General features: G+C 40.2%; 1 protein-coding gene across 1 annotated transcript; it reads right to left on the bottom strand.

The window, feature by feature from the left end:
- Positions 1-128: 128 nt before the first annotated feature.
- gng12a (guanine nucleotide binding protein (G protein), gamma 12a) lies at positions 129-27,453 on the bottom strand. The gene is made up of 3 exons (XM_044041044.1): positions 27,104-27,453; positions 1,843-1,952; positions 129-1,494 (listed from the first exon to the last, which is right to left on the bottom strand). Exons 2-3 carry the CDS (start codon positions 1,933-1,935, stop codon positions 1,369-1,371), a joined length of 219 nt encoding a protein of 72 aa, XP_043896979.1. The 5' UTR covers positions 1,936-1,952; positions 27,104-27,453; the 3' UTR covers positions 129-1,368.
- Positions 27,454-27,814: the final 361 nt, after the last annotated feature.

Raw genomic sequence — 27,814 nt, 5'->3', positions numbered from 1 at the left:
AACATTGATAGAAACGTTGTTGTTGTAAAAAGAAAGTACCCACATAACAAGTGTTCTTCATGACACAAGGCAAACGTAAGTAAGGCTTTAGAGTGTAAGGAAAGAATATTAACTCAGTTTTTTTTTTGTTTTGTTTTTTTTTTTATTCACCACAGCAGCTATATGAAGATTTAAGACCCACACCAACACAAGTGTTATAGTTTAAAATAGAACATTTTTTAAAAAAGGAATGATTAAAGAGAGAGCTGTCTTGGAGAGTGGTTTTCTCATTAATACTCCTGTACCTACAACACTTGCACCAAAAGCACTTGCTTTGTTGAGCAGGTGGGCGTGGCTCACAGTGTAACACTTTTGCTGCCAAAGTCATACGCCACGTCAGCGTCCTTAAAACATTAAAACCACCAAGAAGTTATCAGAAGGAATGGCTGAAACTATTAAAGATGCACATTTAAATGTCTTCAAATGCAATTACATTGGTCCCAAGATCTTCATTTACACAATGTGAGCTGACACTAAATTAAATATTATGCACTTACATGAACATGATATAAGCATTTTTCACTGCAGCTTCATACACTCTGTATCTCACAAGTACCTAAAGTATCACAGCACCTGGGTCATTTTATCCCGATGGCTTGAATCTGAATAAATGATGATCTTGGATTAAAGATCTTTGGAACTCGACGCTTGGTTAAATCAGCCGACAGTGAATTATAGTAATCATACTGCAGATGACGGACAGTTTCATGGGAAGTGGATTGTCGTAGACAGGTCAGAGTGTGATGGCGTCAGAATACTTTATAGTTTGGTCTAACACTGCCCCAATCAATCAAAGATACACTGTGGTAACATTTGAGTAGACGCTTGATGTAAACCTTGAATTCAGTGATTTAAACTGGGTGAGAAGTTGTAGAAACACTGGTGAAGCCATTAATATTCATCTTAAAATAGACAAGAGGGACACCTTGGCTGCAAGGGAGTCAATAACATTTAGGTCATGGAGGTGAGACTGTTTACAGAGGACAGACTCAATCCACCAGGGAGCTGTTCAAAAACAATATCTGCTGTCAATGACATTGTACCTGATTCCATCACAACTCATGCAGCCAAAGTCTGGTTAGTGGTCAGAGCTCAACCTAAGCAGTGGCACTGCCATGGTCAAGAGTTTCAGTGAGAACAAATACAGGCTAATAGGACGGCCACACAACACCTCATTATTTATGCACAGCTACCTTTGAGAAAATCACCTTTGAATTGTTAACTGAACTCATAGCCGTGCCCCCCCCACACACACACACACACTCCTTCCAACAAACAGAATACAGCAATATTAATAAGCAAAACACATTAAAGGCTAAGTGGCATCCACTACAATATAGTGCATGGTTTTTTGTCCTTGAAGGGATTGTCTGAAGCAGGGATGCCCATGAGGAGAGGGTCGTTTCTCGCATGTTCACTGCAGTAGTTCATAAGGTCTGCAGAGGCCTTGGATACCTGTAGAAACAATACGAGGAGAAACACAGGGGAGTGAGTGGGTAGCTCTCTGCCGCTCTACATGAATTTAGATAAGTGGTTTTAAAACTCTACTAATCCTCATGCACAACCCTTTGGCAGAAATTGTAGATAAAATAATTGTACAATCCTCTGACTGTATGAATTGTTCGGCCACCATTTTGACCCACCATGTTTTTATAAAGTGAACAAACGAAACATCTATTGAGTTTTGACGCTAACTAAAGACTACATGTTAGAAAACTAAAGCAGGCCCATCAGAAAAGAGTGGATTAAACACTGAAGTAATAAGTGCAGACACTGAAGATCATGTTTATCTTTGCAATATACCTTTATCCTCTCAATGCTGGCCTCTATTCTCAGCTGCTGCACCATCCGCCGGGCATGGGTGGTGTTATTGGAACTGTGAGGCTTTGAAGACATCCTGGGCAATTACAACACTGTGATGAAGAACAACAGGGAAAGGTTTTACTAATACTGGACAGGATAAGGCTTTATTTACAGGAAGTTATTCTGCACAAGTGCTCACATGAGGCTTTAAAACTGTCAAGTGGAGCTTTTAATCTTAAATAATAGGGGTGTCGCGATCTCGATTGTAAATGGAATAATGATCGAAACGCCTTCACAAGCTCGACCCTCGAAGGCAAAGGTGGAATCAAGGATTTCACCACGCCCCCAGTATGACGTCCTGCATTACAAAATTAAATGAGTGACATCATGAAATAGAACCAAAAAAAAAGTCTAAAATGAAGGATTTGGAGAACTGTGACACGCCTAACAAACAAATGTGTGTTTGACTGAAGCTGTCCTCTGTCGACATTCCAGCGCAGCACACAACAAGTGATTTGTTTTATGTCAAGACAGACGGAGGCAAAAGCAACATTGCCGTAGTAAAGCGAGATGGTTGCAAACAGGTTGGAGCATGATTGACAGCACAACGATGCATCTATGCAAAGTTTCAGGAGTCAATTCTTCAGCTCAAAACACCCAGGTGTTCTTGCCTGGGTAAACCCAGGCGAGTCTGCAGAAATGTCTGACAAGGACGTCATTATGGCAAAATTCAGATAAAGACAACCAATCACAAACCCCTAAAGGCGGGCTTAGTGCGATGATGACAGAGAAGTGACGTCTGGCAGCTTTTCTACAACATAGAGGCCACTGAAGAGCAGCTGTCTTTCAGGCTGTTGCAACTTCCTCCACAGAGCTAACCCTTTGACAAGTTAGTAACTTTCCGCTGCTCTGCATACGTCATCCAGATCATTGGTCTCACTAGTCGTAGGTCTCTCCAGTTGTGTACAGAGGCCTTTTCATCTACAGCGTCACACTTCTTGATAGTGGGAGGTGACCACACCCTTTCCAGACTCATACTCAATCTTAAATGAGACTGAAATGCATTGTACAGTTGCTCAGCAGTTTGACAAGATAAACACTCCTTGCCTCCGTCCGCCGCTGCCCTGCCACTGCATGCACACAAACACTCCCTCAGTCAGGTCTGAGAGTGCTGCTTTCGCAGCAAACTGTAACCTTTAAGACAAATAAATAATGATGCAAACGTTTTTTGCTTCAAGTAAATCTGGGACAGACAAGCAAATGAGGTCAAATGAGGAATGCAATTCAACACCATCTCTGAAGCAGGAAAAAACCTACTTTTTAATTTGTATTACAGGAAGCATGTTTTCCTTGTGAGGATGGCAGGGGAACGCAGCTAATGTGCAGGTATCCGATGAAATGAGAAACACTGCAGGAGGAAATGTTATATTAATGAATGATGTAGCTAAAGCTACTTCAGGTCAATGTGCTGTAACGATTAACATTTAACGGGTCACCTCCATACTTGGTCTACCTCTGCATGGTCGTTAGCAATAGTGACATCATCATCATTATCATGTTTTCATGAGTTAAGCTAAGGCCATAGGGTTGCAAATTGTTCCATATTTGAAGGATAAAAGATGTTTAAACTTGTAAAACATCCTTTACTCAATTGTGAAAGTGTATAGTGTGTGTCGGGGTAATGTAACCTACATAAAGTGCATATGTAAATGTACGTAAACTGTATAATAAGTGAGTAGAGAATGGGATTTGGGACTCTTTATTTTCTTATCAGGAAGTTGGCAACTCCACCTAAGGCACTTGCAAATAGTTTTCAGCCAGTGCAAAGCTCCTGTTCCACCTGGAGCAGCGCATTACCCTTGACACAATACACCAGCCACATGACTATGACGGTAACTGAAAGTCAGCGCATGTGTCTTTGTCTGTTGTCTGAACGTTAAACGATCCAACGCGACAGTGACAGTGGGTTGGACGACGTTGGTACTGTGAGATTCCACTTCCTGCTAATCATTTACAGACTGCAGGGGAACAAGCCCTGACACATCCCACAGTACGTGTGGGAGATCTGGCTCCAGTGTTTATCCCTGGCTCTCTAGTTTCCTTTTATTGCCACTTGTCTCGTTTCTGTTACACATATTTCCTGTAATGCTTCTGCAATAAACCGGCACACACGATTGCTTGTGATTTCTCAGCAGGGAACAGGAAGCTTCAAGTACAGTTTCTCAGAAGTTTATAGTGAAATCCACAAAGAGGGCTGCAGCATGTTCAGAGATTTATTTCACAAATCAAAAGAAGGGCTTTCTGTTGCTGTGCTACGTTACACGTGTACTATGCAAACTGTTCACAGACAAAAGGTTCACTTTTAAAGCAAAAGAGCTCCAAACACTTCTTTGAAGTTATACATAAACACATTTCAGTCGCAATGCTGAACATGTCTGATCTTTGAACAGCTTTGAACTCACGTTTTGTTTCATGACAGACTGTATATATGATACTTTCCACCCTGCCTGTACCCAGTTTAACCTGCAGGATGTCCCTGATGAAAGCCTCTGATGCTGCAGCTGGATCATGACGCTCTTCATTTGTTTCAGGAACAAACAGTGAGGCAGGAATAAAAGACAAAAAAGGGAAAGGGTAGGGAAACGTGCAGTTCCAGCCCCTCTGTTTGGGAGCTGTCTGACACCTAATCACTCCACAGGAAGCCCAGGAAGAGATGACTCAAAGAGCTCAAATGTTATTGATAATGTGGAAGTGAGACATGAAAGGGCTGAATACTACAATGTAAAGTGAACAATTTTACTAAGAAAACATTCTTCGTTTAGTCACAAAGGCAAAACGCTACAGGTGAAGAAATAAAACCCTTTCATCCTTAAATGATAAGTGACTAGTCTGGTAGTCTGGAAGGGGTTTCTTTATAGCATCATTTGTTTGTCTAACAAATATCTGATGTTTTAAAGCTGCACTGCTGGAAGTGCTGCAACTGAGGGAACCACAGTGAACATGTGTTTGAAGTTTTTTAACAGACCTCACAGCAGCATCGAGTTTGAACTTGCTGATTCTGGTTCTGGCCGTTTGAGTCAAACTGCTCTCAGACATGAACTCCAGGTGAGGTCTAGGGTTTCAACGGCAGGAGAGTCTCTGGAGGAGTCAGGCGAGAGTATGACACCTCACTTGAGCATGCAGGAAGCATCGCCTGCTCTAGATTCACTTTTTATGCAACTTTAACGCAACTGGACTTTAGAACAGGTACTGCACTCCAAACTAAAAGCACTGCAGAGCAATGACAGAGACATCATCATTACAAGTTAGTGAGCCTTCAAAGACATTCAAATGCTGGTATTTTACGATTTAAAAAGTTGCAAAAACATGTTGTGGCACAACTCACGGACTACATATCGACAACATTTGCATTATTTTGCAAGATTAGTTAAACAAGTTTTCTCAAGACTTTTTCCAACCACGACAATGTTTATTGTGAGAATAAAAATTAGCAGGAGCTGTGTTTCAGAATCAAAAGTTTGTTTCAGAGACGAGATGACACACATGCATGCAACAGTGATGAAGTCAATGACTTTCTTGGTTAATTTACTGGTTAATTTACTGGTTTAAAAAAAAAACAATAACAATGACAACACCGCTCCTTGGACAACCAAGTGAGTAGTTTATTTGTGTAGCATGCAGACACAACACAAAAGCTGCTGATCGAGTACAACAGTGAATGAAGAGGACACTGAAATAACTACAAAGACCGGCAGGATCACATGATGTGACACTCGCTACTGTTGTAATGTTATTCATGATAATGAAGAGCTTTTATTGTAAATCACATGATTTTATGACCTGGACGTTGTGCTTCTGGTATTTCAGGGGAACATGGTTACACAATGTTGTGAGAAACTGAACAAGACAAAAGAGATTATTTGTGTCTTGTGGTTTTTTGCGTGTTAAATTTGTCTGTGTTAAAAATGTCCAAAAACAGGCCAAAACATGGATACTTTGTACAGGTGTTGTTCCTACTTTTTCCCTTTCTGGTGACAGAGACGCCTTTTCACCGGCTTCCAGCAACAACGCGAGTGACGTTACCGTAGATAGCACAAACCGCGTGATTACGGTAAGTGTCGTCTGCATGTCGCTCTGGGTTAAAGGGTTAATTATTCCTGAATTACTGTGACTGCTTTGCAGCAAGAGCGTTTTAAGGACAGCACAAAGCATTTAGCTGTAACTGTGTCAGTGTGTCATGTGACTGAGAGTGAAATGGAGGGAGGGGGAAAAAAAGAAACCTCATCTCCATAGCTGTAATTTAAGATGCAGTAAATTGACAGAATTGATAGTTTACTACTCTGTGGCGCCAAAATATCACTTCAACCAGCGAGTGAAGTGGGAGAAGGAGGTTGGTCTTAAATTCCACTGGCACTCCCAGGCAAACTATCCCAACTGAGTCACCTCAGTGTGAAGCCCCTGTGATGTGATGCCAGCTACTACCAGCACCACCAGTTTGACTGAAACTATATGTGGAGGGAGGCATCAGAGTGTGTTCGTATGTGTGTGTGTGTTAGACACCACCATGTACAGTACATATGAGAGCGGTGCAAAAAAAAGTTACCTCCAAAGATCAGGGAAAAAAAAGACCACCCCATCACAATACACACACATACAGGAGCCAGGACCACCTACAGCAGAGCAGCGAGGGCCCCACTGCTCTGCTGTACCTTACACACACAAACCCACCCGCACACATGCCATTCATTAGCGCAGAGTTCAAAGTGCCAAGAACAGGGAACCATTATGAGTCAGTGGCATTGACACCAACACTCAGAGATGAAGAACTGCATGAGTGTGTGTGCGTGCACATGCAACACACTGCAGCTCAGATCCAAAGAAAAGTCTTAAATTTGCCGATGACGAGTACACGGCATCCATTAAAGGCTAAAAGAAGAGACGGTGCTGTCAGCTGTACAGTGTGTGTGCGTGTGTGTGTGGTCCCAGAGGCTTTTCAGACTTTTGTAATAAAATAGCCTCACTGGAAATAAAACTGCTTGAGGGCTTGAATATCCTCGGCTACACTTAAGGCTTGACTGACACAAGGCGATAAAAGGTGGGCGAGGATGAGGCTTTTTCTTGTTCAAACCCTTCCATTTATTTTGACCCCATGATTGCAGATTTCCTCCCAACTTTTTCTTTTTTGTTTCAAGGACTAGACACAGAGTAAGTCATCACTCATGGTGCAATTGTAGGGACAAAAATAATCATGGACATTGTATAGTATTTTCTATATTCATTGTTTGTTTGAACAATGCAAGGACACAGGTTTGATTTAATGAAAGTCTGTGCAAGTATGAAACAAACATCCAAAGCAATGTCTGCAACATGGAGGGGCAGCCACAGTCACTGGATGAAAAGAAGAGCTGCATGAAGACGACAGGCTGCAGATTTCAAACCTCGACGGAACAAACCTCAGCAACGTTACCATATGCTGGCGTTGTGTTCAAAACTGCCTGTATGACGTGAAATCAGATTGTGGGTGAAAATTTTATATACTGACATCTATTTTAGATAAATATCTGTCCCTTGGTTGCACTTTAAACGGTTGCAGAAGTTGTTTCTCTGTCTGACTTGCAGATCATAAATGATCATGCACAACTTTATAGTCTTTTTATCCTGATAAAAGCTGACATTTTACTGGCTGTAAAGCTTCTGTTGAAACTTCTGTGTTAAAAAGGTGCTGGAACATCTACTGCCTGGCGTCTGTCTGCCTTTGTGCACCAGCTGACAAGTGCAGAAAAGTGAATTGAGGAAAGACGATATTTGGTGTCTAGACAGATGTCTGTTGCTTTGAACAAAAGAGAGTTCAAAGACCTGGGCCTCAGCCACAAGCCAGTATATAGTTGTTCTCCCATGTGTACACATACACACACACACACACACACACACACAACTCTGTCATCTTTCTCATGTACACCCCTCCCCCCGGTTTACAAACCCTCTGCAGTCTCTGCAGGCAGGAGTTTCCCAGTCTGCAGCTGAAGCTAAAAGTAGAAGCCTTATTCTCTCCAGTGCCAGTCAGCACTTTCCCAGCTGAGTGAAAAACCGTCTCCTGCTCCACCTAAAACATGACCCCACATTTCAGTCTGTTGCTTCTCAGATCAGATCTCTGTCACTATTCAGTTCAGGCCTGCTTTCATATAAACACCTGCCTGTTCTCACCTTGTTCCCTTATCAATCTCAGTTACACTCCGTCATCAGTCCTGTTGCTGAGCAAAGTAGGATTGTGTTTATAAGCCACAGAGAGACAACTCTGGTTGTTGGGTTTCTAGGTCTGAGAAAAAGGAAGGGTGAGGCTGGGAGGGGGTGGTGTAGACTCAAACTAATTCTCACCGTGAGAACCACCCTAGTAATATCCTTACTTTCCCACCAGAAAAAAGAAGAGTTTCTGTTAGGCCATTTTTTGACAGCTGTTCTCATGCAGTTAATACTGAAAATGTCATGATGATTTTATTTATTGACATTTAAACTACAGTAGGACAGAATCAAGAGGAAAATAGTTGATTGTTGATTATGTTAAGGTCATAAAATATTAAAGCTTTTGGGGTGGAGCCCCTCCTGCCAGATAAGTACAGACAGATGCGCAGGCTTCATATGCTACAGATGACCCAAGGCAATCTCTCCACCTATGAAATATTTACGGGTTTCATGTATTTGTTGTCCAACTTGTTTTCCTTTTATTTAAGATCGCTTTGCAGCACAGGCCATTTGTCGCCACTTGTTTTCCACTGGAGAGCTGAGTATGCACAGCTACTTAATAAAACAGCCAATCAGACGTCCTCTCTCTCTCTCTCTCTCTAAACTGCCCTGTGAATGGTCAAAGTCATAAGCCAGATTATGAAATAATGAAGGTGCAGAATTGTAGTTCTTTCTCAGAAGGCTTGACTTTTGTTGACTCATATTTTGTACGTGCATTACCTGCAGAGTCGCTTCATACAGTCATTCCATTCAGACTAAAATGAGGGTCTGCGTCAGTGTAGCGTTTCAACATTGCGTACTTAATGTCACATTGCATTTTTTAGAGACAAATTATCACCACATTTGTACTGTTTATCCTTGTATTCTTTGAGTGAGGGGCTGTGCAAGTGTCACCAACTAGAGTGTAGTCAGCACGTACAGTTCGTGCGCTCACAAAATGTGGAGGTGCTTGCACTGTGCACATGTGCAAAGCAGACGTTCGCAGACACACAGGCATGGAAGTACAAGCCAGGCCTAAGACACCATAACACCCCCTGTCCCACAAACTCTGGGAAATATTACTCATTCTTCACAAGAAAAATAGTCATTAATTACTCTGTAATTTTACAAGTCTTTACAAGTCTTCTATCTTAGTTGTAAGCCAGAGCCTTTGTTTATAGTACAATAGTGAAGGCAGTGTGCACGACAGCATTGGGTGTATGAGCTTCAAGTAAGTACAGCCCACAGAGAATAATATACAGCTGGGAGAGGCAGAAAACTGTGTGTGTTTAAAGAGGAACTGTGAAAGGATAGTGCTGCAGCACCACCCCACAGCTCATAGGTATGGCCACTGAGATAAGTGAAGCTGACACCACCCCACCCAAGCTATTGGCTACACACTCAGTGCGATACAGAGGGAATACTGGGAAATTCAGGCCTCTCAATGTTGGTCTGCCAGATTGCTGAGTGGTGATTGGCTGAGGGGTATCCATTAGTCCTGTGTAAACAGATGTTTCCAGGAAAAAGTGAGAGGACTGTACAAAGGTTAATGGAAGATTTTGCTCAGGTTAAACATGCTGCACTATAAGTAACAATGTCATTTCTGTATCACCAGAAAGAAAAGGTCTCAGTTATGCAGTGAGTTCTCAGAATCTGGCAGGCTGCACAATCCTGAAGTTCTGTGGCTTGACAGGATCCAAAAACAATCCAGCATACTGTAACACAGTCGCACAGTGTCTAGACAGAAGACTAGACGTAACTCCTTTCTGCAGGATTTCTAAATCCAAAATTCAAGTGCAATTACTCGCGGCTCATTCCTGTCCAAACAGACCATGAATGATTGCTTGTTTCAAGCTCAGACGAGATGGCCGAGGAGTTTGGCTACAGGAATTTCAAGCCAACCCAGTTTGTGATCAACCCATTGAGAAAAAAAAAAACAACCTTACAAGCAAAAACAAAAAGTTGCATTTCCAGTTTGATAACGAGAGACATACATGAAGACAGTAGGCTAATCAGTGTCCTTAAACATGATGATATTTGGAACAGGACTGCATGAACATGTCTGACTGCACATGGTACTGGTACAAGAGTGAAGCGAAGCAGCTTGTGTGTCAGGGACTCTGAGTGATATAGCAACAGATAACAGTGATAGCACAGTGGATCAGTCACACTTTCCGTTTGCAAGGATTGAGCAAAGCAGGGAGCTCTCCCCACATCTCACATCTCCACCCTGGAAACCTCTAATTAGAAAGGCTAAAAGGCTACACTCCACACATGGGATAGGACACACACGGTCTTACTTCAGTAATGCTGTCTAAGTTAGAATTGCAGAGTTGATTCTGCAGCAAATATTCAAAACAATCCGTAAAATGGTATTGTTGTCCATTAATTCAGAACTAATATGCTTCATTAAAGCAATGTTCTGTAATTTCGGCTCTAGTGAGGCAAAAAAAAAAACGGCCTCAAAACTGCTGAGTAGGCCATTTCACACCAGCAAGGTCAGCCATGTTGTTGAGATTGCAAATGATCTGTTGTGTAATCCTAAATGTGGGTGCAGTGGGGTTTAAATGTTAGGGGGAATGTAGTGTAAGTGCAGTGTATAAGCAAGTGAAGGTTAATGGACGCCTGAGATATACAGTAGGTGTCGGGCATGGAACATATTTAGCTTTAATGTGTTACAAAAAATATTTACCCGCTACCCTCTCTTCTTTTAACATTTAGTTGAGTGTTGAAAATGTGTATCACTGCAGATTTAAATATATATCACTATAAAACACTGCTCAAAATAAAGGACCATTTCATTCTGACCATCTTTTAATCACATCATAAGCTTTACTGTCTCTTCTACAACTTCTGGGGCAAAATCAACCCACAAAACAACACATTGAAGAAGGAAATATTTAGTACTGCTAGTTGGCCAATGTGTTTTTGTCCTTTTGTCCATACATTTTGCCATGTGTATTTGCCACCAATGCATCAAGACTACCATTACCATTTGCTGCACATTCTGGCCCTGCAGCTTGTCCCGTAGAGACAAAGAGGAACCAGACTAAACAACAAGACAACAGTTCCCATAATCAACACTGCTTTCCAGTATCATCAAATTGATATTATTTTGATTAAGTGCCCCAGTGGCAGAAATTACATTCCAAGCGCATTTAATTGCAACATTATATTGGAGACATAGTTAACTTTAGCTCAACTTTTTTATATCTCAACCAGGACTGTGTAACAGGTTTGCCATACACAGAAAAGAGAGGAACTACCAGTATCAGAAGAGGCTGGTTTACTATCATGTACTGTAAGTCTACACAAAGAGAGGCGAAAAGGTTCAAGGCCGAAAGAATGAGTCAAAATGAGAGCGAAGGGCAAAAACAATAGCAGGGACGTTTTTCTTCTTTCCTTTGATGCAACCGTTTGCTGAATTCCTTGCATTCCTTCCACAGGAGAGGCTGGAAATGACGAGACAATTATGTTTAAGTCTTTGTTGATGCTCAACAAGTATTTAGACACGACTGGTTTTCCTGGCTTTCCACACAAGAGGTCTGGGAATGAGACATCAACAGACGCAGAGGCCAGCCAGCGTGTCAGAGATGTCGTTAGCAGCTAGAGTATAAGCTAAAAATAGCCAACAGGTCTGTGTTGTTGCTGGCTACAGTGGCTCTGGTTTCAGATGAAGAAACTTCACCCAAAAATAGTTTACATGACCAAGTTGAATGCCAGCTGGGTATCAGCCAGATTAGCAAGGTCTCTACAATTTCCACAGAGGTGCCTCTGAGCCTCTGGTTCCCCAGCAATGGGCCATTATCACACCCAGAGCAGCCCAAAACAAACACAGGCCTATGGCAGATAATGTCCTTTAGACGTCACTGCAGACGCACAGAGGGTGACATGCAGGAGACACGGGCAGAGAGGCAACCAAGCAGTGTCTCTCTGCTCAGCCCTCAGAAAACAAATATCATTGTTGTGCTAAAACTGCACAAAAGAAAGCTTAGTGCAAACTGAGGGGAGTTTGCTGGAAATGGATGCAGGGAAGGAATGAATGGTCCGGCAGAGCGCTGTATTAAAAGACGTGTGGTTGTGAGTGAGACTGAGGGAGAGATAAGAGTGTGTATACATGTATGTGTGTGCGTGTGTATGTGTGTGTGTGTGTGTGTGATACAGCTGGAGAAAGCAAGCTGTGCAGCTGTGTGTATGTTGCATTTGGTCACATGCCAAAAATCTGTAGACGGCGACAGGAACGCAATAAAACTTAAAGCTATTGTGAGCACTTTGGCTTTCGCCTCAGAGTCTCTTGCCTCTGAAAGCTACTATTCATGGCGGTGGCGGGGAGATACTACACAATAGATCTCCATCTCTGGCCCTACACGGCCCTGCCTATGTAGAACAATAAACAAACGCAGGCAGTCTTTCCAATCTCTCCACCCCTGAGCGAGACTGGCTGCATGCATGTTACCAGTGCAGAAAAGGTGACAACAGAGAAGGCCAAAGGTCTGTGGAGCTGCTAGTTGGGCCTTCATACAACCCATCCTCCCTGCTGGAGCGCAGTAGGAAGTGTTAAACACCAGAATGCATGGATGGAATAACTGATAATGGTCTGGACGTCACACAGCTCATTAGACAACAACATGGTCGTAAAGATTATTTTGTTCTTCAAGTGAAGTGGAAACAGTATTAGTCAGAGGGTGCGTGTGTGTGTGTTTGTTTGTTTGTGGGTGTGCATGCGTGTGTCAGACGGTGCAAAGTCTATTTTTAGAGGATGTTTTTTTAATTTGGGTTCTATAACATTAGGTGTATGCATCATCTAATAGTCTAATAGTCATTATCACGCCCCGTCATGTTACTCCTTGGAATGAACAAATCATTATTTTCAAATCAAAAAGATTCTAAACTATGAAGCAAAAGCTGCAATAAAAACATAATTCTATGATTTATGCAAAAAAAAAATCTTCAAGTTCTTAAATCAGTTTGAGACCTCTACTCTAATTAGAGTACATACATTTCTAATAGTAACACAAAAAGTCTAAAGTGACAGCAATAAACAATAAAACTCACAGTAGCTACCAATCCTGTCAGACGGGACAAAACAATTAGTGATGGGAAAAATGCAGGTTGTTTGATATCTCTCATCTCTCTCTCAAGACAAAGCTTTCTACAACATCAACATTTCCACACTGAATTTAGGAAAATACCCATTTACCACAGGAACATCCCAAGCACAGCAGTGAGAAGGATCCATAGACTATACATAAACAGCTAATGTAATCTTCTCGTTACAAACAAACTCCGGTTTGGATACCAGCTGTCAATCACACTGTTTTCCACTCATGTGTGCTGTACTTTATTGTGTATTTTTCTCTAAATGGGATCATAATTTACAAAATTGGCATCATGTTCTATTGAAAAAGACCTGACACTAGTGAATGAGACTAGACCATAACTTTTCTGATAGACTTCCAAAAAAATTACATTTGTTCTTTTTGTCCCACGTCATCTTGAGCTCTGCAATACTTTTTAAGCACTTCCAAGGTCCATATCCACACAATTTAAATATTTACTACACAAACAGATACATATTAAAAAGTCAGGATTTTTCTTTTTTAATCACAATAAAAAGTGACGATATTATGCTACAAACAACTAAACTTGTTTTATAATAGTCCACACAAGGTCCAGACGGAGAAGTTTTCATTTATACTTTCCAACTTGTTTTATTCTTCCATCTATTAAGCAAAAGGTCAGATGGCTGTTTGTTGTAAAAGAAGGAGTCACTCACTATTTCAAACACTTGCAAGGATTTCAAGCACCCGTACGAGTAAAAGAATCAGCTGAATGGCTGATTCTGCAAATAACTGAAAATGAAAAAGCAAAAACCTGCATCCACATTTCTCAGTACTCACATTTCCTACACGACACATCAATCAATACTTTGCCACTGCATCGTTAAATCAGGCGATATTTGAGAAGCTGCGATTAGTCACGTGTGCCTCTCTCTCACTGTGAAATTCATTTCTCTACAAAGTGCTAATCCTTGACCTCACAGGTCAGAGTTCAACAGGCCCAACTAGGATAGTGTGAATACCATTGTCATGTTTGTGTTTAACTAAGATAAGGGGAGAAAAACAGAAGGTGAGAGTCAAATGGCGCTTTGCCATTATACAGTTCTAGCTCGACTTGACTCGGTTTGGTATCAGACACATCATTTTCCATTACTTCAGTACGTTCTCAGCGTGGGCGTGGTCGTCATAGCAGAGCTGCACGAAACTGCAGTGATGTCGTTTTATTCGCACACAAACTAGTGATGGTCAAAGCAGTTCTTGTGAATCATTAGAATCAGTTAATCAGAATCATTAATCTGCTCAGTGGCTGCCCGCTGCTCCCAATTCTTGGAAGGTTTCTCAAAAAGATTGTTTCATTGAACCGTCCAGTACTTCCTGCATGACTGGAGCAGTCTCCCTCTGACACAGTCACTGAACTGAAATACGGGATGGGATTCGGCTCACGATCAACGGCTTTCAGCAGTGCTATCGCTAAATACACCAGTTATATATTGAGATTTTAGACTTTCCCTCACTAACTGATGGAGATTAATGCATGTTTTCAGGATTTTTAAATGTTTTTAACTGATCTACAGTTTGGCATTGTTTGGTGTGATTCCTGTAACGGACGTCACGCTCATGACTTCCAGTGACGACACTCTCTGCCAATCAGTGGCCGGCAGTATGTCGACGTCATGTTTTAGTACCAGCTCAGCTCCCTTGGAACCTCACCAGAGCACGTACCAAATCGAGTGAAGCCGAGTAGAGTAGTGCTAGTACTGTGAAATGGAAAAGTGCCAATGGACTGCATCTAAGACAAAACATTTGTCAAATTATAAACACATGCCCCCGATGAAAAACATTCAACCTGAAAGCACCTGAGCCTTTCTTCAATCTTCAGGTAACACGGGATTAATTCAGGTATGACAAGCAACAAGAAAATGTAAGGTCTGGTGGTGTTTTTATCTATAGCACTGATTGACTGCCTATAGTTCAGGACCAAAACGAGCCCCTGTGTTATCTGCAACTAAGAAGGGACACTTCTGAACAAACAAGGACAGGAATGACAGGCATGTGGATAATGGACAGATAACTGCATGTGACTACTCTCTGGACAAGTTGCATGAGACACAACACACACAGAAACAGGAACAAGTCTGAGGGAAGTATCTATAGCTGTCAAAGAAAAGTGTTGACGCAGAAATAGATTTACAGTTACGCTGATTGATGCACATTCATTATTCTATGAATGGGGATGCAAACACTAACTCTATATTTATTTGAAGAGTAAGTACAGTACTCAACAACATATGTAACATCAATCTTGTCATGTTTAGATATTTGAATGCTGCTAAATATTAATTAATGTTAAATATTCATTTAATTATATCATATATAATTTCTCATCATCAGATTCTAGCAGTCTGAGTCTTTGACTATCATTGATTTACACATTAGAATTTCCTGATGCACTTTGTGATGTCACATTTCACACAGTGGTGATGCAATGGTAAAAAACAAAAAACCATGGTGATGCAATGGTGGAAGAAAAAAAACACTGGCACCACTTTATATAGTGAGAAGAGGTAAGATTAGGTGTATCTACATCAGAGTATCTTCATCAGGCAGTTATCAGCTAACCAATAAACAGTAAAGCCTAATTCAAGTGAGTATCCGCTGTGGCTTCATACTGACAATAAACTCTGCAAGCATTTAGTGTGCTTGTGTCAGCTGACTGATTTTATGATTGCTTTATTAGGGGGTGAAGGTCACTGTCAGTATGGAAAAGAAACAGGGAAAAGGTCAGAACAAAGGCCAAGACCAAAAAAAAACTCTGGTCTTGGAACAGAACTGATAAGGTAAGACTCTTGGTTGTTCGAAAACAAAACTAGTTGAACTTTTAGGGTTTTTAAAAAACAAAACTTACACTTACACAGTTCATTTAAGATATCTTGAAGTTCAGTTTGGGTTAAGTATAGTATATGTTATGCTTGTATGTGCAAACTTTAGATAACTCCCTTTGAGAGTTACATGCACAACCTGAGAGTTGTGACATTTGTGTGTTCCCCTTTGAAACATGCATAAGCACAGACAACAAAAAGAGTCTTCACTTTGTAAAATCCCCAAACAATTGGTGTAATTCTGGATTGTGCATATTGAATATTCCATGTAATTGAAGAGAAAGAGAAACATAAGTGAGGGAAAATACTTTCGGTTTTGCTTACATGTGATTAAGCTCCAGGCAGAGACAATACAGACGCTACAGTTAAGATAAGGACAGCCATCTCTGTGGTCTCATTGAATAGGTTTCCAGATTTCTGGCACTTTTCACAAATCAAAATTTAACTATATTAAAGAAACTCTGATGATTAGGGACATTTTGCATTGACTTACACACAGAAGTCAGATGGACTTACAAACTCCCCCTGCACACACACACACACACACTCTCTCAAAGGAGTATGAGTTACTATTAATCACAATCCACATGAATGGCGGCTCCTCCCTCCAATCACTGTGTTCATCTAACAGTTTCAAAGACATGTCTGGTGGAGGAAGAGGCTCACACTGTGGGTCACACTGAGGCCACTTCCTCTGCAGCCCACCCTGAATCCCTTCAAAAATGATGCCTGCCTCCTCCTCATCCTCCCACCGTCTCCCTTTACTTCCTCTCTCTTCATGCTTCATCCATGCCTCTGCCATGGTAGGTCACTAGGTTCATGTCCCTCATGTATTTGTGCAGTATGTTATTATTTTTATTTTTATTTTTAAAGAATCACACTCATGTTACGGGAACACACGTTTGTAATCTAATTTTTCTTTTCTTTCAAATAGAGCCAGTGTGTGACAAAAATTGCAGATTCTGCAAATGACACAATGAGATAACTGTGTAGTTTCTAAGAAGAAACTAATAGAAAGGGAACACAGCCTATTTGTTACAGTTCAGAGAGATAAACACACAAGGAGTCACTGTACTAGAACCATTCCTGGACAAAATGTGAGTCCTTGTTCCAGAAAAGAGTGAGTAAATCATAGTCAAACAAAGCCTTGGAAACCTTTGAAAGTGAGTGAATGTGAATGAGGCACCTGATTTCAGCAGATTCGGGGCAGGGATTGTGGACAAGAAGACAGGCAGTGATCATGCATCTCTGGGACACCTGTTCCTGCTTGTTTTAGACTCAGAAACATAAAGACGAGTCAGCCAAAAACTGCCCAAGGCACTTGTACTCAAGAATAGGATGGGATGGGGCAAAGACGGCACACACAAACAGCATACACAAACAACATGTTGATGTGTGTCCTCATGCTACAGGTGTCGAGTCCCAACTGGGCCTCAGTGAAGACGCACACACACTGGCCTTTGTTTGAGATGCCAGCAAAGTTCCCCGAAGACTCATAAAGGCCTCTAAAGAAATGAAAGAATCCATCAAAGTGACACTGTTCCCCCTGCTGCTCACCCACAGCTGAATTTACATTCTGATTCCACTATCGGCATTCTGAATGATTCATCCATCTTCGCAGCTTTAACGTTGAAATGCATGCTGTTGCAGCTGCATCTTAAACTTTCCTCCAGTTAGGTTCAAAGCTCACACGCTACGCCAATTTGTCAACGCTTATCTGGAACTTGAATGGAGTCATATAAATTCTTTTTCTCGGTTACCTGTCAGGCAGGAAGCTCTTTCTCACCTTTAGCAGGAAATGCCCATATATGGGTGACAGTCTAATGACATACTCAGAAGAAATAAATGTGCTGAAAGTGAGGTGTCCTCACAAAAGGTGTGTCTTTCCTGTGAGTGGGAGTTTTTTTTCAGTTTTTCCCTGCCCAGCCAGACAAGACTGGCTTGACATTTCTACATGTACAGGAAACTGCACAGGAAATGTTACAGACCTTAGAATAAACGCAATCACATGTACCTGCAAAACATTTCAGGGAAACTAGTTTTTTTCCAATGCTCCATCAATTATCTACTGCTTGTTCTTTGAGGGTCACAGAGAAATCTGGAGCCAATCCCAGCTTACACAGAGTTTAACTGACTGGCTCGTCCTTCAGGATCCTCATGCCGGAAAAGATGGATGTCAATATCACTGCAGCAACATTTTTGGAATCATCTGCAACAAGATCTAAAATTTCATTCTCCTGTGTCACTCGGACATTTCACATAAAAATTGTTCATGATCAGCATCAGTGAAAATGAGGGTCTCCTTCAACTGATTCCTGAGTTTTAAATAAAACCAAATGAAAAGAGGCAATTTGCAGCCGGGACAGGTCAAATTAATTAAACACACAGGACTAATTATATCAAGAAAAGCATTCATTATTTTTAGAACAGACATGATTTATTCTATAACGGTTTAATAATGCATCAATGTCGTCAACTACAAGTTTTATTTGTAAGAAGCTTTGGTGCTAATTAACTCTGATCTTTATAAAGCACTAAGTTAGGAATAAAACATTATTAGTGTTATCATCACCATTATTAACCATCTCTCAAATCCATAAAGCTTTCGATAGGTCACCAACTTACAGCAGATCATCTGTTTGTAAATGATACTCTACTTGGTGTTGGTGACTTTTAGTCAAGTAAATCATCCGGGCAGAAACATGATCTACAGGTCTGCATCCACACACACACACACACACACACACACACACACACACACACACACACACACACACACACACACACAGAGAGAGACGTTATCTGAGCTGCCTGGCGAGACAACCGAAAAAGTGACTCACATCACAGTTGAAACAGACTGTACTTTACAAATTCAGAGTTAACAGAAGATTTAAAGTTTAACAGACATGTTTAATTAAAGCTTATGTGGTGTTGGGACCACCTGGCAGTGCTAGAGTGACAGATGGCACACACATGAGCGTGAGAGATCAATACAAGAGAAAGTAGTAGTAGTAAGTAGCCTGTATTGTCATTATGATTAAGTAAAAATGCTGCATTGCAAACTTGGCATCATATGGGGCAATATAAACACTGTGACTTAGATTAAAAACCTTAGAGCTGATTTCATAGAGTTAGCACAATAATAAACCTTGGACATGAATTCTCTGGGGCAGGCACATAGTTCTAAAGCAGAGTGCACCACCAAGTGGAAGAAAGAAGAACCTGTGGCTCTGCAGATATTTGTTCACAGAACACTCACAGTAGTGTATTGTTTTTAGAGTTGACTCCTAATTAGACTAATATTACATTTTTCTATTATGCCGTTTTTTGGTTTGTTAGTATGTTTGTTTTGTAAACATGTTTGGCTGATTTTCTACTTTCCTCCCATCAAATACAATACACCATGTGAATAATAACAAATGAGACATAAAAACTGCTTCACACTTGACTCCAATCTGCATTTTTCATCACTTTTTTTGGCAGGAGTGGCAGTAATACGCTGCCGTAATTAGTAATGAGGCACATGTCAATTATTTAAAACATGGCCACAGTTTCTGATGTGCAATCTCTGTCCAGTAAGCATTTTAGAATGAGCATTTTACCACCAGTCACTTTAAGTTTTCCTTACTATACATCTTACATTTTATATTGTTGGTTTTCTTGACCCTATGGAAACTCAAGGAGTTATTACAACACCTTTGCACTGCTGCAAAATACTATATGTAAATAGCAGGAGGATCACAAGTTTTTTCATTATCATGTTTCTGTTTGTGGATTTTGTTTGTTTGTTTGTTTCAAGAAGTTGGCAATAATCACTTCTAATGATTTGTAATCCCTGCAGGTCAAAGGATAGACATTGTTGTTGTTGTTTTTTTTAAACCCTGCTTTCCAGCACGTTCCCTCTCCTGCGTCCTCCATCACAGAGTCAAGTAGAACAGCAGGTGGATGACAGACACGTCTCTGCGTATGGCAGTTTGACGTTCACAATGGGCCCGAAAATAGACTTTCTACGTAACCGCTTCATCTATAAATAACCTGTACTCTCCGTCCTTTTGCCTCAGTGTGTTCTGAAACATACTGTACGTTGCACTCAACATTTTGACAAACAAAATTATTTTGAAATACAATGCAAGTATGTGCTTCAATATACACATGTCAATGATATAATCTTAAATAGGGCCAAAAAGGACAATATCGTTTAATCAAATTAATATTTTATTCATCAAACTATTATCAACACAAAATTCTTTGTTAAGATTATTAATAATTTTAGGGTTAGGCAAATGAACAAGTCCGAAATGTCTCCAGTGAAAAAGCATTTTGTAGATTTATTGGATTTTAGCCTGATAAAATACAAAACAATTATTGATATTAAAAAAGTGTTTAACTTTCTGTAACAATTTAATCAATCAATTATTTAGGCATCATTCACTTTTTTTTAACACTTTATCCTTCACATGAGGGTCATGGGTTGCTGGGGCCAATCCCAGCGGACATAGGGCAAAAGAGAAGCCACAAAAACACAAGGAGAACACAGAAAGGCCCTTTGTTGAGTCAGGATTCAAACCAGTGACCTCCTTGCTGTGAGGCTATAATGCTGCTAGCTGTAAGACCCATTTAGGCATCACATCACTTACAATCATGATACATAAAACATGAAAAAAAATGAATAAGAGTGTAATTCCTAATTAGATACACTAGACCTCTGAATGTTCAATGATTCATACGGTGAAATTCAGAGAGAGAGTGAATCGGGTTGATTTATCAACATTTAGTTGCGCATGAATATTGACAAGCAGCTTAAGAACTAACCATGACACAGTTTGAGGGACATTTGTGAGTCCAACCCCAGATCAGTGTCTATGAGGAGCTTCAACCTTGGACTAAGTTTACACTCTAAACAAACCTATCTTATCTGTTTCCTTCTCTGTGCAATGGAAGCTGAGTCTGAGCAGTCAAGTAACAGAGGCTGTAACAAACCTCAACAAAAAAACATTCTACTGCTTCTGCTTATATATGCGCAACTTAATGTGATAAAGATACCAGTAAACAAGTGATGAATCTTGCAATTAACACTAGGGCTTATTTTGTTTTATTTCCAAATCTCAACGTCCTATGACATGCTCAAATGTATTGTTTTGTCCATAAACTAGAGATACCCAGTTAATTGTTACAAAGGAGCAAAGAACCCAGAACATGCTTCACATTTAAGAAGCTGAAAACAAAGAACTTGTTTTGATTTTATTAAACTCAAACTGCTCAATTAATTCTCAAAATAGTTGCCAACTAGTAAATTATTCATAACTGATCAATTAAGTATTGCAGCCCTGATAAACAACAGCTTTAATACTCATGCATCGTTTTGAATTCATCTACAACTGAGAAACTAACGACGTCAACCTAAAACCAAGAGGAAATTCAGCAGCTAAAACCACAAAAATGAGACACATTCAAGATGGCGTCACTGAGTCGACTCATTCCCAAATTACTAGGGAAGTTTTACTGTATTGTTCTTCATTTTTGTGAAATGATTGTGTCCATGTCCTGTTCATTCTGTAGAGGAAACCAGAAAATATTCACATTTAAGAAGCTAAAAAAATTGTTTAAATAATGAAAAAAGAAACCTCATTAATGATGGTAATGGTTATTCAGACATATAAATTGACAACAATAACAACAATGGAGATTGAATTTTGGACACCCCATGTTTGAGTGGATTTGCATTCTGTCTCTCTCTCTTCCACTCTGCCCACTGAATACAGGTTGTCTCATGTCTAGTTTGTATGTGACGTGTGTTTCCTCAAGATACCAAAGAGCCACAGTCAGCAAAAAAATTAACAGCAGTGACATCCTAATAACTTGGAATCAAACAACCATCACATGTGTAAAGCAAGGAGAGGAAATCAGGTCTGCTGCATTACCGATCTAACTTATTTGAGAGGGTTGCTATGACAACACTTCCTGTTTAGTAAGGCAAACGTGTACATCAGATGTTGATGTCAATCTGATTAGCACACAAGCAGTGACAGCGCCTTAAAACTTCCTGACTGTGAAACATTAAACTTATCTGTAACTAAAATGGAGACGAAAAAAAAGTTGTTGTTTTTTTTGCTGTATAGTAGACGTGTTACTACTGAGTTGATTTGAGACAATAAAAAAAAAAAAGTCCATCCTATTACATGAAAGCAAGTTATTCTGCTGCCAAACCAACAGATGGGTGTGACTGGGTATCCGCAAAGTCACCACCACCACTCCTCTCAGTACATCTGCTGCTGGGCAGGGTGGAATTCATGCAAACCACCCACTGCAGCCTCAGCCTTGTGACTACTATACACACACAGTTCACAACACACACACCACAAACACTAAGTGGGGCAAAACCTTTAGGGCTACAGTACATCTTTGAATTCCTCTGAGGTGCGGAAATATTATTTATGAACAGACAGGAAATACAAATGCTGTGGAGTTTCTGTTCTTGCATGTGAGTAGTTGAATGATTGAGCAATTTGAAACAATGCAAAAAAAAAAGATAGTAATCAATTTGTGGCGGTCAATGTATGGGAAACTCTGAATTCCATTTGTTAATTTTGCCTCTGACCATCACAAAAAAAAACCTGCGCCACAGTTACACAACCAAGTATACACACACACACACACACACACACAAAAGAAAGAAAAAATCCCCAGTGACAGAACAAACCAAAACTCAGGGACACCAAAAAAAAGTTGTTTTTGTTATCTTGTGCAAACAAGACATGGAGAAACATTACTATTTACTATATTATGACACAATACGTGATTTTTGAACAGTAGTATGTGTACGAATGTGTGTGCGTGTCAAAGAAAACTGGGAAGAGAGCCACAGCGGATCAAAATGAGGCATTGGCATTAGGGCTGAAACAATTACTCGATTAATTGATTACTCTTTTTTACTAATTTGATCATCGATTAATTGGTCTGTTTTTGGAAGTATTCTGATTTTTCAGCTTCTTAAATGTGAATATCTACTGGTTTCTTTGCTGCTCCATATCAAAAAGAAATCATTAAAAAATCAGAAATCAAAAATCAGAAATCAGCTGCCTCAAGTGTGTTCCTTTTTGATTTTAATGCATCTAGACATGGGACAATTTTTATAATTTTTCCCTTACGAAAGTACATACAGTTTAACTCATTATGTACAATAACTAAAACTAGGATCAAGTCTTACTCAGTAATCAAGGGTTGAAAGATTTAACATCATTTCTGTAGGTGTGGAACATACTACGAGTGCCATTATTCTGAAGAGAACACTTCACAAACCATCTTAAACTTCTCACTGTGTTTATATTCATGTGTATTCTACACTTTTATTCCATTTATGAAGATTTACACACTAAATCTCATGAATTGTCAGACGTCAGGAGTGTAAAGTGACTGAAAAATTAAATAGCTGGAAAGCCTAAACACATATATACAGAGAGAGATCATTTTCTTTAAATCAATTTAGCCCTTAAAATAATACTCTTAAACTGGGGCATCGAAACAAATGGAAAGCTAATTAATATCACATTAATATCACAACCAACACATATTTTATTGTCATGTTTTAATGTTATACTTTCTCAGCCTATATAGCCTGTTTTATCCATCCTGCAGTCTAAATACTATAAATTACTTAAAAGGAATAATAAAAAAAACAAAAGCTTTTTATTCTCACTGGTACAATTTAGGAAAAAGAGTGAATGAAACCAACCCATGTTTCTTTTATTGATCAACTGATTGGTTAATCCACTGGTCATTTCTGCAAATGTAAACAGATAAAAAAATATGTACTTCATTGCATAGCAATAGAGCTACAGCAATATATTGGTCGTTAATTTAGTCTTCCAGAGTGCTTTTTTATTTAAAAAACAAAACAAAAAACACAGTCTAAGGTTTATATCTTTGCAAGCACTGTTAATTTTTTTTTGTGTAATTTTTTCACAATTTTCTGGCATTCCATGAACCAAACAGCTAATTGCTGGAATTAGAAAATAACAGATTGACAAATTAATCAAGAATGGAAATAATTGTTAGTTAGAGTCCTTAATGACAGACGTGTCAGTGTTTCTATGAACAAGTAGTTGCATTATTATAAGGCAGAAGAAGAAGAAGAGTGAGAGTGTTCTCTTAGAGTAGCTGAAACCCTGTAGTTACCAACAAGCACTTTTAGAAACATATACTTAGTCTCTGTGTCTGTATGTGTAACATGTCTGAGAAAATATGTGAATCCCTCAGTCCAGTAAGGAAGTAGAGAAATCACTCAAAAGGCTGTGTGGCAAGCTCACACAAGACCCAACTCCTACTTCAACAAACTCTGCCCTGAAAGACTCGCGGGGGGAATCCACAGATGACAACGATGAGGAACCGGCTCCTGGCTGCTGAGAGGCTCAGACAGTGGCCGTCATCACGTCGTCCTCCTGCAACAAAACTGGATGTTTCTCAAAAACTCGCCAGCAGAGCTGCCAGTCGAGTTGGCCTGCATTCTATGTCTGAGGCATTCTGTGTCTGAGGAGATGCATGCCGCCTCCGGGGTAGCGTGTTCGCCGTCTGAGTTACAGTGCAGCATTGGTTACAGCTAAAAGTGCCACTTCCCACATGATCCCAACAGTTCAGCCATTGTTCCACAACTTTAACGCATATGGCAAAGACAGAGGAAGGAGATTAAACTCAATCCTCCTGAAAAATTCAAGCTACCCAGAGACTTTCCTACAAGGGCTGCACAATATATCCGAAACATCATGCTTATGGAACCAAAATATGCAATGTACATATTGCAAAGGAATGTATGCAGACTTCTTGAACTACAATGAATCTGAAATCTACTAGTTTTGCTTGGTCAAGAACCAATGATAAAGGAACACAACTGATTTTATTTTCTTCCAATATTTAGTCTACCCTAAGTCAGACCTCTCATACTCAACTGCAATGAGAGATACGTTACAGTAGGATTTTAATTATGTTTACATATTTTTATTCAACTTGTTTCTTAGATTTGTACTTATTTCAAGAATCCAGATAGTTAAGAGAAGCAGAAAATATAAAAAAAAAATTACAATTAAACTGTGTTGTTTGAATGGAAATAATGTATTTAATTTTCTCGTCCATGTTTGGAGCAACAATGTTGTAATGTTGTCATGTGTTTTCTTAATATTGTGCAGCCTTATTTTCTTTATATTTAGTCTTCCCTTCCTGACCATCTAGCTCCTCCTCCTGTTACTAATCAATTAACATGCATTACACGTCACGTCAAGTCCTGCCAGCTATCTGGGCTTACTTACAGAGCTCCACATGCAGGCCATGCCATCAAAACTGGCAGGCAGAGTTTAAAATCTGTCAAATGCCACAACCTCAATGAGCATAATCTGAGTAACTGTGGTCTACACATCAAAATAAATCTCCTGACATCAGTTAGGGTTGCTAGTGTTTGCAACAGTCAACCATAAGAGCAGACCAAACAGCAGTAGATAAGACAGCTGTAAATGGTCAGCATCATCTTCAACACAAGGCTGCATTAACTAGTGACACCAAATGATGAAAACACACTTCAGGAACACAATGAGCATCTAAAGGTGCTTCCGTGGGAAAGATTTTTTTTGTCTCTTCCTCTCTCCCCTCTGAATTCAGGTGTAACTTGAATGTCTGGTGTCAGTTGTGAAGCTGCTCAGTCCAAAACCCCTGTGTCACAAGTGTGAGGACAGGGCTGCACTTCTCAGCTTCTAGTGAGCAGTGTGGGTGCGATCCACTCACATTGATGGGCGTATAGAGAGGAGGCTTTGATGGCAGTGAATAGGGTACTAATGAGTTGGCCTCATCAATGGCCGGTCTGTATTCTGTCCTCCCTAATGGTCAGGGGACATCAACTAATACGCTGTTGATGCACCATGTAAACATTTCAGCCACTTCCCTGTCCTCTTCAACCATCACTCTGACTTCATAATCCAATTGGTCTACATTGGACTACACAGGCAACTTTGCAAGCTCTTATCTATTTAATAATGGACTAATGTGAAGGCAGTAGCTGATTTAGATATTTATAAAAGAGCTATTCTTCTCTAGGCTTGGGATGTCACGATTACAGACGGGACGTGGAACACACAAGGAACTAGCACAGGGATGGGACAATATGCAGTTTTAGCAAGTATTGTGATTTTTAAAAAAGCACTCGCAATATGTTGACACTGATTAATTTCCTTTGTCGTGATTATTGTGAAAGGTGAAAATCTATTTATTTTTTAATTTCCACAGGGGGGTGACTGCATTTTTATAGTTATCGTAGGCCATCACGATTTAAAATTAATCAATCTCAAAACACACGTCCATATTAGCAGGTACATGAAACACAAGTAATGTTTTTAGTATATTAGAGACACGTTTCTGTAACAATACAACAGTGTGACTTTTTATGGGGACATAAGAAACGCAGTTTCATGTTTTGGTAATAAATGTATTCTGTAATTTTAGTGATATGAATTTGTGTCAGGGCAACAGTTTTTGTATCACTTGTCAATATTAGTTTATCAATGTACAGAAGGCTCCGCCCACTTCATACATTTTTTCCTATCCTCCATGTCTTCACTGGGACTGTATGTTGGCGAGTTAGACCTCATTCACGTGATATCTATGTTAATAATTGGTACCTATGGTACAAAATCAAAACGATCAATTTATTGTGAGAGCTCTGGATCGCTATACACAATAATATCGTACAGTGTCACATCCCTATTCTGCTCTTCTACTTGCTTTTCCAAAAAATAAATCATTATGTGGCAAAGGCAGTACAGTAGGTTGGGCTGGAGGGCAGCGATGAGGGCACAAGGCCCACACAGACAGCTGTTAGCAGCTCAGCTGTCACCTGTTGAATACCATTCTAACAAAAACACGTCTCATCATATTTGTGACGCGTATTTGTGACACACAGTTGAGCCACAGAAGAGTTGCATAAACGGGTGTAGAGAGTGACAGTGAACGTCTCAGCAGACTCAGACCAACTGTTGCTTCAATAATAATAATAAAGAAGGGGGGGGAAAAAACTCGTCATGTCCGCGGCTGTTGTAATTAATGTGACAGTCAAGGCAGTCTTACCTGGCCGGGGTCTAGCCGTGTCTCCTTACACTGAAGCCAAACTCTATCCGTCAACAAACTGGGAGGAGACCTTTCCCTCTGCTCTCTGTCGCTCACGTCGCAATGCCACAGCCACACCACAGTGTTTACAACATGAGAGTGTGGAAGAACTAGCTCTACACAAGCCGAGCTGTCGACGCTTTCACTTCCCGCTTACGGTTTGGTGACAATACTGAACTCTAGTTTACTTTTCTTCCTCCACAGTGCGAACACTCTCCCTCTCGCTCCTTTCCTTTTCCTCCTCCACTTGAACGCTTCGCGAAGACTCGAGTGTTGTCGAGCGGAGGGGGGCGGACCAACCCGAAGCACTTCGAGAGGCGAGGCAGATGTTCACCAGTGTCGAGCACGACGTTTCTTCCTAAAACTATTTCCGGAAATTTTCCACAATAAGACAACTGAGGTATTGAATACACTCGTACATTTTAGAGGTATTTTGTGTAGCTTTTATGAAAGTTATATTGGGCTCGCAGGAGTGTGCATTTCGTAAAAGAAGCTTACAAAATGAAAAAGACTGGCATCCTGTCTGGTATGAGAAGGCCAAAGTTCCCCGACATTTTTGAGAAAGAGAGCAGTGATGATTACTACATCCTAAAAACCCCACCATCAGTCACTAATTATTACACATTAGACCTTTAAAGACACATTTGGGAAAGGTAATAATAATTATTTAAT

Source organism: Solea senegalensis, linkage group LG1, assembly GCF_019176455.1.
Source record: "Solea senegalensis isolate Sse05_10M linkage group LG1, IFAPA_SoseM_1, whole genome shotgun sequence".
Taxonomy (NCBI): domain Eukaryota; kingdom Metazoa; phylum Chordata; class Actinopteri; order Pleuronectiformes; family Soleidae; genus Solea; species Solea senegalensis.
The sequence above is the reverse complement of the archived record's forward strand: the minus strand, read 5'-3'. Positions and strand labels throughout refer to the sequence as shown.

Bases quoted from the DNA above. Each gene is read 5' to 3' on its own strand.
- gng12a (XM_044041044.1), bottom strand. From the start codon at position 1,935: ATGTCTTCAAAGCCTCACAGTTCCAATAACACCACCCATGCCCGGCGG. The intron at 1,495-1,842 runs GTATATTGCAAA...TTGTTTCTACAG, and splicing joins CCAGCATTGAGAGGATAAAG to GTATCCAAGGCCTCTGCAGA.